Raw genomic sequence first — 13,351 nt, forward strand, 5'->3', positions numbered from 1 at the left:
TGACTCACATGACTTAGGATAAGGGTAGAGAAAAGAACAGAGGAGGGAGACTGTGCAGGTGAATGATGGAAAAAACACCACCTCAAACTTCATTGCCTTTTCCTCAGAGTTCCACTTAAGTTTTAATTAAGTTGTCCAACAGTTCTGTTGCAAAAGCTGGCTGGGGTTTTGGTGGGTTGGCTTGGTGTTTTTTTTTCATGACAGAGAACATGAGAGGTGGGAATGTAGTGAAACAAAGAGAACTAATTACTGAGGGAAAGGCTGCAGATATGACTCAACCAGCAATGAGTTCAGAAAGCCTGATGGCATTTTGTACAGTTTTAATCAGTCCGAGATGAATGTTTCTGTTTCAAAAAGTGTTTCATTAAAGCAGCTCCATTTTTACACAAAGGGATGGCATCTTTCTTTGTTTACCATTTGCTGCTGCCTAGAGCCTCAGTACAAATGATCACCATGTGACAGAAGAAGCTGAAGAAGCCAAAGCATCGCAGTACCTCTGGCATGCTCAGCTCCAAACTCAGCCCACAGGTATCTGGAGTTTGCACAAAATGGTTTGGCTTGGAAGGGATCACTACAGGCCATCTAGATCAACCCCCCTGCAGCAAGCAGGGACATCCTGGGTGTCCTGGGGTGCATCAAGAAAAGTGTGGCCAGCAGGGCTAGAGAGGTTCTTCTGCCCCTCTATTCTGCCGTGCTGAGACCACACCTGGAATACTGTGTCCAGTTTTGGGCTCCCCAGTTCAAGAGAGATAGAGACCTGCTGGAAAGAGTCCAATAGGGAGCTGCAAGGGTGATTGCAGGACTTGAACATCTCTCCTATGAAGAGAGACTGAGACCTGGGGCCGTTTAGTCTGGAGAAGAGAAGGCTGAAGGGAGATCTGATCAATGCCTGCTGGGTGGGTGTCAAGTGGAGGGGGCCAAGCTCTTTCCAGTGGTGCACAGTAAGAAGGAGCAATGAGTTTTGCACTTACCATTTCCTTGTGATTTGGATAGAACGTTTGCTCAATTAAAGGGAACTTCTCTGGACCCAACGTTTTGAAGACAGAAACCAGCTGGGCAAACTGTAAAATAAAGCAAAACAAAAGAAAGAGCTTAGGAGAAAAGCCACAGCCTGTCCAAAGGAGCTCATATTGTTGTTTTGCTCCTTATATTTCACGTTTCATAAACTCAGCAAACAAATGTTATCCACCTTCTCTGTTCCTTTCTCCCACACACACCTTTGTAATCCATCCGAGCCATGACTGCACTCACAGAGTAACAAAGAACATTCTTTCTAAGAGTTAAGCCTTCCCATGTACAGAAAACCAAATGTATTAGAACACTGGTTTTCAGATAACTGAGAGCCTATGTATTTAAAGCTCTATCTACTTTTGCATTTTCTACCACCTTTAATCTAAAGATCAAATTTACTTTGCATTCCTTTAGCCTCCAGCACCTCGCTGACATTGAAAAGCAACTTTGCAAAGCTGGGAAACAGAGAAAAAGCAGTAACTACATAGAATCCTAGAATGGGTTGGGTTGGAAGGGACCTTAAGCATTATCTAGTTCCAACCCCCCTGCCATGGGCAGGGACACCTCCCACTAGCCCAGGTTGTCCGAGGCCTCATCCAGCCTGGCCTTGAACTTCTCCAGGGAGGGAGCATCCACAGCCTCCCTAGGGAACCTGTTCCAGTGTCTCCCCACCCTCACTGGAAAGAATCTCTTCCTAACATCCACTTCACATCTCCCCTCTTCCCATTTAAATCCATTAAATCATAGAACATACTGGGCTGGATGTGACCTTTAAAGGTCATCTAGTCCAACCCCCCTGCAGTCAGTAGGGCTATCCCCAACCACAGCACCACCAAACCTATATCACAATGGAACAAGTTAGGTGAAGAACAAGTAAGAGAATTTTCATTTCCTAGGGTCTAGCCATGTACCAGAGCTACACCACCCTTCTTCCATGATCAGCAAAGATGCTGATGGCTCAAACAGCCACATGTTATTGCCATTGGTATTAATAGTTTCTTTCTGGAGCCTTCCTCTGTCATATCCAGCCTGCCTACACACCAGACTGTAGCAACATGGAAAGCAAAACTACATTTAAACACAAAAAGGACAAAGAATTCTTTAGCAAACAGAAATGTATTTTGTGGCTGCTCTTTCTCTTCCCTGAGCAGGTCAACTCCTCTGTTTTAACAGCTCAAAACCTGACTCTAGAAATGAGGGCTCAGCGATGGAGGTTTCTAGGGAGCAGGACAGCTTTGGCAGTCAAAGGACCACTATTGTTTCGGGACTCTAAAGCTCTGGCTTGTACATGCCTGTGATGTGTTGAATTGTCATTATGCCAACATGAGACATAAACAAGGAGCGTTTGAGCAGTGGGATTTGCTAGTTACAAACAGGAGGTGGGGGGAAAGCAAAGAACAATACAACTCTGTCCATAATGCAGTTTGATCAAGCACCTACCCTCTTAATGCAATTTAAGGGGCAGGGATAGCAAAAACTGTTTAAAAGTGGGGGGTGGAAAAAAAAAATGATGAAAGCTTTGCATCACATTTCCAGCTGGCACGGAGAGCATGCTTAATTCAGTGGTGTTTACTTAGGTTGGGTAAAATATATTGTAATTTTTGAAGCCCAGTGGAAAATACTTCCATGATGAGTAGTTTGCAGCAAAAAGATGAAGACATCCTAGTGAGATGGTGTGCAGTACAAAGCAGGCCTGAAGGATAGGAAATATTTATCACAGCTCCCAAAATAAGGTGGTTTGCAAGCAGGATTCCTGACAACTCACTATTTGTTTCTGTTCTCATCCACGATCCAGACTCAAAATTTCATAAGCAAATACTGCCCAGTAAAGACATGACTTCCACCAAATAATTCTTACCTTGAAGCAAATCTATTTACCTATCTTTAAACAAGCAACTTTACAAGCAATTGTATTTCCTGTGTGTTTCTTTCCTTATTCTAGTTTCTGTTTTCACTGAAAGCAAGCAACAACCAGTGAGAAGCTGATACTGTTGGTAGGGGTTGTGGCATCCACTCAAGAAGCAAGCAAGCTATAATTCAGATTAATAGGAGCAAATGCTTGTTTACTTAAAATAAAATAGTACCAGCCACAGATAATAGACATCTACCACTCTAAATTACTCTCTAATCTCCTCATTAAGCTTTGAAATAGCATGTAGGAAATATAGGTTTGGATTTCCTGAGGCAGATTTCCTGCAGATCTGGGGAATGCTTTGTCCTTTACCCCTGCTGGGCTGCTGCTTCAGCCCTGTGTTTACCACTTTAGGCATCTCTTGTCTAACTTGTTTCCCTTAAAAAAGGCAATCTCATAAATTCAACCCAAGTTCACACAGAATTTTACCACTTTAATTGTGCATCCTTAAACTGCTAGAAATATTTCTTATTTCCCTTGCTTGCTACAGGACAGTTTATAAAAGAATTTCATTTATGGTTTAATGACCTCCTATCGATTTTTTAGGTGTGATCTGGACTGTATCTTTTACATTTTCCTTTTGAGCAGCTGAACCAAACACACACCAGTTGAATAGAGGCCACTTCAGAAAATCCTGCTGTACCCTGGAGATTTTGGAAGCTACACAGAGTTTACAAACAGGATGAACATACTGGCTCAACAGCAGAGCTCAGAGGGTTGTCATCAGTGGCACAGAGTCAACTTGGAAGCCTGTGGCCAGTGGTGTTCCCCAGGGATCAGTACTGGGTCCAGTTTTGGTCAGTATCTTTATCAACAACCTGGCTGAGGGGATTGAGTGAACCCTCAGCAAGTTCTGATGATACAAAACTGGGAGGTGGCTGACACACCTCAGGCTGTGCTGCCATCCAACATGACCTGGACAGGCTGGGTGCAGGCAAACCTCACGATGTTCAATAAGGACAAGTGAAGAATCCTGCACCTGAGGATGAATAACAACAGGCACCAGTACAGGTTAGAGGCTGTCCCTGCTGGAGAGCAGCTCCATGGAGAAAGACCTTGGAGTGCTGGTGGGCAGCAAGTTCTGCATGGGACAGCAATGTGCCCTTGTGGCCAGGAGAGCCAAAAGTGTCCTGGGGGGCATCAAGAAAAGTATGGCCAGCAGGGGTAGGGAGGTTCTTCTCCCATTCTACTCTGCCCTGCTAAGACCACACCTGGAATGCTGTGTGCAGGTTTGGGATCCCCAGTTCAAGAGAGACAGAGACCTGCTGGAGAGAGTCCACTGGAGAGACATGAGGATGATTAGGGGACTTGAGCACCTCCCCTGTGAAGAGAGACTGAGAGCCCTGGGGCTGTTTAGTCAGAAGACAGAGGGGATCTGATCAATGTCTATCAAAATCTGAGGGGTGGGTGTCAAGTGGAGGGAGCCAAGCTCTTTTCAGGGGTATGCAGTAATAAGACAAGAAACAATGGATATAATCTTGAAGACAGAAGGTTTCAGCTCAACATGAGGAGAAACTTCTTTACAGTGGGGGTGACAGAGCCCTGGAGAAGGCTGCCCAGAGAGGTTGTGGAGTCTCCTTCTCTGAACACATTCAAACCCCACCTGGATGCATTGCTGTGCAGACTGCCCTGGGTGATGCTGCTCTGGCAGGGGGGTTGGGTTTGATGATCTCTGGAGGTCCCTTCCAACCTCTAATGTACTGTGATACTGTGATATCAAACAGCACACTGTCTGCTCTTCTATCCAAAAAAGGCTTTTAAAAGGCTGCTGGAAACTAGATTAACAAGTTTGATTTGACATGTTTTGGATGTTATTAAACAAGTCTTTAAAACCCCACACCAAACAGGACATACTGATGTTTTGCCTTGATCTGAGTTTTGAAATGATTTTGTTTTACTAGGCTAGCTCATATGACCTAAAAAGACACATTTGAAATCAGAATAACCTTTATCAAATCCCTCCCTGGGCAAGAACATGATCTTCTTAGATGATAAACTGCTGAATTAGTATTTAATAGAATGCTGAATGTTTTCAGATATGGGATGTTCATGATATGGAGAATACTGAGTCACCCTACATTTGAAGTATTTTAAACACCCTGGGAGATTTTAACAATTGTCTAAAAGAAACAAACTCCTATTTCAGCATGAGTCAAAGAACAGAATCACACAATTGTTTTGGTTGGATGAGACCTTTAAGATCATCTGGACTAGAAGATCTCTGGAGGTCCCTTCCAACGCCTACCTTTCTCTGATTGTCAAGTCCAGCTGTTAACCCAGCACGGCTGGGTCACCACTAAATGATGTCACTCACATCATATCTAGAATCACAGAATTTTCGGGGTTGGAAGGGACCTCAAGGATCACCCAGTTCCAACCCCTCAGCCATAGCCAGGGACACCTCACACTACATCAGGTTGCCCAGAGCCACATCCAGCCTGGCTGCAAAAACCTCCAGTGATGAGGCTTCCACCACCTCCCTGGGCAACCTGTGCCAGGGCTTGACAACCCTTTTAGGGAAGAAATCATTCCTTGTGTGCAGCCTAAACCTCCCCTCGTACAACTTGAGGCCATTGCCTCTTGTTGCTCTCTGGAGAAGAGAGCAACCCCCACCTTCCAGGGAGTTGGAGAGGTCTCCCCTAAGTCTCCTCTCATCCAGGCTGAACAATGCCAGACCTGGTGCTCCTCACCAGACCTGTTCTCCATGCCCTTCATCGGCTTTGTTGGCCTTCTCTAGGCCTGCTCTAGGACCTCAATGTCCTTCTTGGAGTGAAAGGCCAAAACTGAACCTGTGGTTTTCACATATTTTTTTTAAATAGGACAACAGTGGGATGTGGTAACCTTCTTTGGAATGCCAGCTCTTCTCTCTGCTCCTAGAGATCAAATGCTTTCACATCTAGGCCTAGGATTAAAAGGTTTGAGATCTAGGCCTATAGATTGCTCTTCCATGAAAGAACAGGAGAGCATCAGCTGCACTTTTCCTCCTCTCCAACACAGTAGGACATAGATAAGAAGAAAAACTAAGTTAAAAGAGACACTACTTCCCTTTGGTTTCGCTTAAAAGCTTTCACAATATCACAGTATCACAGTATAACTAAGGTTGGAAGAGACCCCAAGGATCATCAAGTCCAACCTGTCCCAACAGACCTCACAACTAGACCATGGCACCAAGTGCCACGTCCAATCTCCCCTTGAACACCTCCAGGGACGGTGACTCCACCACCTCCCTGGGCAGCACATCCCAATGACGAATGACTCGCTCAGTGAAGAACTTTTTCCTCACCTCGAGTCTAAATTTGCCCTTTTCTAAATGTATTAAATGTGTCTCAGTGCTGAGGGGTGAAATTACTGTGTCCAGTTCTGGGCCCCTCAATTTAAGAAGGATGTTGAGATGCTCACTCTTCCTCACCCCATCTTCTTAACTGTGTCCTGAATGATTATGTACCTTGAGTACTGTGTCCAGTTCTGGGCCTCTCAGTTTAGGAAGGACATCGAGACACTTGAACGTGTCCAGAGAAGGGCAACAAGGCTGGGGAGAGGCCTTGAGCACAGCCCTGTGAGGAGAGGCTGAGGGAGCTGGGGTTGTTTAGCCTGGAGAAGAGAAGGATCAGGGGTGACCTCATTGCCCTCTACAACTACCTGAAAGGTGGTTGTAGACAGGAGGGGGTTGGTCTCTTCTCCCAGGCAACCAGCACCAGAACAAGGGGACACAGTCTCAAGCTGTGCCAGGGGAGGTTTAGACTCGAGGTGAGGAAAAAGTTCTTCACTGAGCGAGTCGTTCGTCATTGGAATGGGCTGCCCAGGGAGGTGGTGGAGTCACCGTCCCTGGAGGTGTTCAAGGGGAGACTGGACGTGGCACTTGGTGCCATGGTCTAGTTGTGAGGTCTGTTGGAACAGGTTGGACTTGATGATCCTTGGGGTCTCTTCCAACCTTAGTTACTGTGATACTGTGATACTGTGAAATGGAACACTATACGTTTGCCTGCATAGACTGCACTGTAAGGAAGCAGCCTACAGTGACAAAGAAAAGAAAAAGAAAGTAAATAAATCTGCCAGCCTCATAAAGATTTGAATAATGGCTTTATTTATCACTTGAGATGAATTTCAATGCATTTTAATTACACACATGTCACCCCTGCAAGGCTCAGCTCTTTTCCTAAAGAAACCTCACAAACTTCTTCCTCAAAGATAATTAGTTATGAAATTTAAAATTAATAGCTCCAGAGGGTGTTTTGTGTGACCTTTAATTCCAGCAAGCTCCTAATCTCACTCTCCAGGCTGAAGGATAGAGATCATTTTCCATTCCAGAGGGGAATTCCCTGGTAGGCTGAAGAAGATTTGCATGCAATGACACTCTTCACATTTCCTTGTACATTTGCTCCCTATTAGGGAAGCACCACTGAGCTTTTTATTAGTAAAAAACCTTTTCTCTCAGAGATTTTTTTCCCCCTTCACTGTGTGCATTACTTGTCCTCTTCAGAATTGAAGGCTTGCTTCTACTGACAGTGGAAGTTCCCCAACTGGCCCTCTTCATGGGAACAGCTAAAATGATAACAAAATTCACTGGAGCAAACCAGATCACTTTCAGTTTTATCCAACCAGACAAGGGCTAGTGAAACTCTGAACAACTTTTAGTCTTCCTGCCATGAAAAAACCAACACTTCAGCTGAGATTTAACTCATCATTCACTGCTCTAAGGAGTGGGCACCTTACAAAGTGACTAAATTCCATGCAACGCCAGTTTACTTCCGGATTTCCATATAGAAATTTCACAGTATCACAGTATAACCAAGGTTGGAAGAGACCCCAAGGATCATCAAGTCCAACCTGTCCCAACAGACCTCACAACTAGACCATGGCACCAAGTGCCACGTCCAATCTCCCCTTGAACACCTCCAGGGACGGTGACTCCACCACCTCCCTGGGCAGCACATCCCAATGACGAATGACTCACTCAGTGAAGAACTTTTTCCTCACCTCGAGTCTAAATTTGCCCTTTTCTAAATGTATTAAATGTGTCTCAGTGCTGAGGGGTGAAATTACTGTGTCCAGTTCTGGGCCCCTCAATTTAAGAAGGATGTTGAGATGCTCAAATGTGTTTGGAAAAGGCCAACAAGGCCACTGAGGGGTCTGGAACACAGCCCTGGGAGGAGAGGCTGAGGGAGCTGGGGTTGTTTAGCCTGGAGAAGAGGAGGCTCAGGGGAGACCTCATTGCTCTCTACAACTACCTGAAAGGAGGCTGTAGCCAGGTGGGGGTTGGTCTCTTCTCCCAGGCAACCAGTGACAGAAGGAGGGGACACAGTCTCAAGCTGTACCAGGGGAGGTTTAGCATGGATGTGAGAAAAATTTTTTTCCCTGAAAGAGAGATTGGCCATTGGAATGAGATGCCCAGGGAGGTGGTGGAGTCACCATCCCTGGAAGTGTTTAAAAAGAGATTGGATGAGGCACTCAGTGCCATGGTTTAGTTGATTAGATGGTGTTGGGTGATATGTTGGACTTGATGATCTTGAAGGTCTTTTCCAGCCTGGTTAATTCTGTGATACAAAATTTCTAAGTTTCTAATATCTGAACACGCAGCATTGCTGCCAGCTTTCATTGAACATGTGTAACTCAAAAGCAGACAATAGAAGAAAGAATAAATACAGGGTTGTTAGACTGATCAAATGTTTACACAGAGTACTATTTCATCCTACCATGTATATAAACCATTCCTTTGTAAGACTAAGAGCTGAGAAAATACAGCTTTCAATGGAAGTGCTCTCAAGCTTCCCAGTAATTGTCTGTGTGTTGCACACTAGAGTAAATAATGCCTGAGTATGAGAGTGCAGACAGGGGCCTCAGTGCTGGGATCAACCCTTTCAGGTACAAAGGCAAGTTCCCTTCTCCCTACAGTCAGAATTGCAGACTAGTTTGGTTGGAAAGGACTTTTAAAGCCCATCTAGTACATCCTCACTGTACTCACCAGGGACTTGTGCCCCAAACAACCTGATCTGGAATGGTTCGAGGGATCCCCATGCCACTTCCCAGATCAACCTGGGCCAGGGTCTCATCACCCTCAGTGTCAAACATTTCTTCCTTCTCTCCAGTTTGAATCTGCCTCTTTTAGTTTAACCCATCACCCCTTGTCCTGTCACAAATGGCCCTGTTCTAAAGTCTGTCCCAGTCTTTCTGATGGGCTCCAGTCTTTTCATGATAGCATTGGCCTCCTCTGGCCCTGCTCCAAGAGGTCCATGCTGTGGACTCCAGAGCTGGATGCAGCACTGCAGGTGGGGGTCTTTCCTGTGGTGAGACAAGATGCTTGATTTCAGGGCTAAATATCTGGCTTTTACTGTGAGGAAAGCAAGAATCATAACAGAGGAAGCTGAGCACAACTGATACATACAGACAGAGCTGAGTAGCTATGTTGCTGGAGTAGAAAGTGTTCCAGTTCTCAGAAGACTTTTCTAGCTTGTTGTCCCATCCAAATTAGAGTGAAAAAAGATTTACAGTATTTCAAAGGCTTCCTACATAAATGCAAAAAAAAAAACCAACCAAAAAAGTTTTGGTTTAATTTCATTTACCTCACACATTTAATGGCCTGCAGAGGTCTCTTGTAGGTTATCCAAATACAGAGTTAACCAGGTTGGAAAAGACCTTCAAGATCATCGAGTCCAACCTCTCACCCAACACCATCTAATCAACTAAACCATGGCACCAAGTGCCTCATCCAATCTCTTTTTAAACACTTCCAGGGATGGTGACTCCACCACCTCCCTGGGCATCTCATTCCAATGGCCAATCTCTCTTGCTGGGAAGAACTCTTCCTAACATCCAGCCTAAACCTCTCCTGGCACAGCTTGAGACTGTGTCCTCTCGTTCTGCCACTGGGTGCCTGGGAGAAGAGACCAACCCCCACCTGGCTACAACCTCCCTTCAGGTAGTTGTAGAGAGCAAGAAGGTCTCCCCTGAGCCTCCTCTTCTCCAGGCTAAGCAACCCCAGCTCCCTCAGCCTCTCCTCACAGGGCTGTGCTCCAGACCCCTCCCCAGCTTTGTTGCCCTTCTCTGGACACCTTCCAGCATCTCAACATCTTTCCTAAACTGAGGGGCCCAGAACTGGACACAGGACTCAAGGTGTGGCCTAACCAATGCTGAATACAGGGGCAGAATGACTTCCCTGCTCCTCCTGGGAGGATACATTTGACACAGAGTCCACAGAGTTTAACCAAGAGTTTTCACCACACCTGAATTTTAAACACAGCTTCTGTATTTGTCTTTGTGGCTTTAAATTGTTTTTTTTAATGCCTGTGAATAAGGGAAGGATCTCTGTTACTCTTCTTATGCTCTTTGTGTGCTTCCTTGCTGCGACTGGTGTGCGTTTCCCCAGTCCTGCTGTAGTAAACACTAAATGCTTTTCCAGAAGGCTGAGTGCATACAGATTGCATCTGCTATTTGATACCTAACAGGAGAATCTAGGGGCACAGGCTGCTGACTGTAGCTTACGTACTTCTTTCTATCAGCAGGAGCTGACAGACAACTTAATGGAAGTATTCAAACATTCAAAGTCAATTCCAAGCTTGACATGGCAACTGAACAATGAAACATCGCCTACAAATCAGTTTGGGCACATGAACAGAATACAGAAAGGATGGGAACTGACACAGGAACTTGATGTTCCTCCAGTACTTTTCCATGACTGCAATGCAAAGCCAAAGGCAACACTGTTGGACTATGAATGGAAAGATAACTTATGTGGACCCTGTATCACCGTTCAAGTGGTAGTTTTGTAACACAGAAGTGACAGAATCACCAAGGTTGGAAGAGACCTCAAAGATCATCGAGTCCAACCTGTCACCACAGACCCCATGACTAAACCATGGCACCAAGTGCCACATCCAATCCCCTCTAGAACACCTCCAGGGATGGGGACTCCACCACCTCCCTGGGCAGCACATTCCAATGGCTAGCAACTCAGTGAAGAACTTTCTCCTCAGCTCCAGCCTAAACCTCCCCTGGTGCAGCTTGAGACTGTGTCCTCTTTTTCTGTTGCTGGTTGCTTCAGAGAAGAGACCAACTCCCTCCTGGCTGCAACCACCCTTCAGGTAGTTGTAGACAGCAATGAGGTCTCCCCTGAGCCTCCTCCAGGCTAAACAACCCCAGCTCCCTCAGCCTCTCTTCAGAAGGCTGTGCTCAAGGCCTTTGCCCATCCTCGTTGCCCTTCTCTGGACACCTTCAAGAGTCTCGATGTCCTTCTTGAACTGAGGGACCCAGAACTGGACACAGGACTCAAGGTATGGCCTAACCAGTGCAGAGTACAGGGGCACAATGACTTCCCTGCTCCTGCTGGCCACACTATTCTTGATGCAGGCCAGGATGCCATTGGCCTTCTTGGCCACCTGGGCACACTGCTGGCTCATGTTTAGGCAGCTGTCAATCAGAACCCCCAGGTCCCTTTCTGTTCTGCAGCTCTCCAGCCACTCCGACCACAGCCTGTAGTCATTGCCTAACCCCCTTTGAAGCCCTCACAGAAGGTGGTGGTGATGATCTCTGCCTCACCAGGCTGATCTGCTCTCCCCCAGTGCATTTTTTCATTCAAGTCCTGCTGCACAACCCACCACACTGGTACTAGCAGTGTCTCTTTAACTACAGCTGGTATTTCCTCACCTTCAGACAGTGCTTGTCTGTCTTTATTGAGATGGAGCTACTAAACCTGACCTTTTCCCATTTGGATGTCTGCTCCATTTTATCCAGAATTTCCAAAGCTTTGGATTCTGTACCTCTCCTGCAGCCCCTACTGTCTCTGGAAGGCACCTTTTCAGTTTGTAATCATAGAATCATGTAGAATCATAGAATCGCGCAGGTTGGAAAAGACCTCAGAGATCATCGAGTCCAACCTATTACCTAATACCTAACACCTCCTGACAACTAAACCATGGCTCCAAGTGCCACATCCAATCCTGTTTTGAGCACCTCCAGGGAGGGGGACTCCAACACCTCCCTGGGCAGCACATTCCAATGGCCAATTCCAATTCTCTTTCTGTGAAGAACTTTCTCCTCACCTCGAGCCTAAACTTCCCTGTCACAGCTTGAGACTCTGTTCCTTTCAGGTAGTTGTAGGCAGCAATAAGGTCTCCTCTGAGCCTCCTCTTCTCCAGGCTAAACAACCCCAGCTCCCTGCTGCAATTGACTGCTGGAATATTGTCACATCAGAATGGCATCTGATGAGATGTACAAACCATTAAAGACTTTTACAGGATGCAGTAATAAGTCTTAAATAAAAACCTCATGCCTTTGGAAGAACTGCAGGCAGAGCAAATTACTTACAAATTACCAGACTGCATCCATGAGAAGATTACAAGTTGTTGTGTTGGGTTGTGTTTTTTTTTTTTTTACAAGAGTTAGAGAAGCAAGATTTAAGAAAACAAAAACAAAACTAGAAGAGAATCACACTTAAGAGACATAAAAACCACATTTCATCTTGGCTTGCAAAGTTGGGCAGCAAGGCCTCTGGCAATGAGAAACACATTGGCTAATGAAAGAGGTGTTGACAAAATGTGTAAACAGTGAGGAAAGTGAGATGTAAGGAAGACATGGAGTAGAATGAAGGGAAAGCAGTCTGTGAGCATGAAAAGGCAGTAAACAGATCAAGGCATGTTTGTTAGAAAAGAATCAGAGAAAATTAGTACCATGAGGCCTGGATCAAGAGGCCCTCTGGAACCTTTAATTTCAGAATGAAATATTACAGAGGGGAAAACAAGAAGTTTATGGAACTGAGTCATTCAAATAAAAGCTCTGAGGACTCTTTCTTGGGTGCACTTGGCAGCAGTGAGACTGTGTAGTTTATTCCATGATTATGGGAACGTGGAGTTCAGTGTCCTCTTCAAGGCAACATTTGTGCACCTGCTTATTTGAAACAGGAGCTGGGAATGTGCTTGAGCTCTTCTCCAAAGGGGGTAGGCTCACTACAAAAAAAAAGAGATTGTATTGTGGGTTCCTTTAGAGGTATTAAGATCTTGAGCCTCTCCAGTTAAAGCAGTAAGTTTGTACAACAATACTGAAGTCAATGAAACTTCAGAGGAGAGGAAGGAATCTGTCTTTGAATACAATCTGTGTGCTGTCTACAACTACCTGAAGAGTGGTTGTGGCCAGGAGGGGGTTGGTCTCTTCTCCCAGGCAACCAGCAGCAGAACAAGAGGACACAGTCTCAAGCTGTGCCAGGGAAGTTTAGGCTGCAGGTGAGGAGAAAGTTCTTCACAGAGAGAGTCGTTAGCCATTGGAATGTGCTGCCCAGGGAGGTGGTGGAGTCACCATCCCTGGAGGTGTTCAAGAGGGGATTGGACGTGGCACTTGGTGCCATGGTTTAGTCATGAGGTCTGTGGTGACAGGTTGGACTTGATCTTTGAGGTCTCTGGAAGACACCTTGGTGATTCTGTGATTCTGTTTGTAGATATG

At 45.7% G+C, this 13,351-nt stretch overlaps 1 protein-coding gene across 1 annotated transcript in view; it reads right to left on the reverse strand.

Moving 5' to 3' along the window:
* SYN2 (synapsin II) overlaps window positions 1-13,351 on the reverse strand; it is a 283,986-nt gene that overhangs the window by 128,803 nt on the left and 141,832 nt on the right. Inside the window, exon 5 of the mRNA XM_054166626.1 lies at window positions 972-1,061. Within this exon, the coding sequence (XP_054022601.1) occupies window positions 972-1,061 (90 nt within the window). The remainder of the gene's footprint in view (window positions 1-971; window positions 1,062-13,351) is intronic.

This window comes from Dryobates pubescens, chromosome 1 (assembly GCF_014839835.1).
Source record: "Dryobates pubescens isolate bDryPub1 chromosome 1, bDryPub1.pri, whole genome shotgun sequence".
In the NCBI taxonomy this organism is placed as follows: Eukaryota; Metazoa; Chordata; class Aves; order Piciformes; family Picidae; genus Dryobates; species Dryobates pubescens.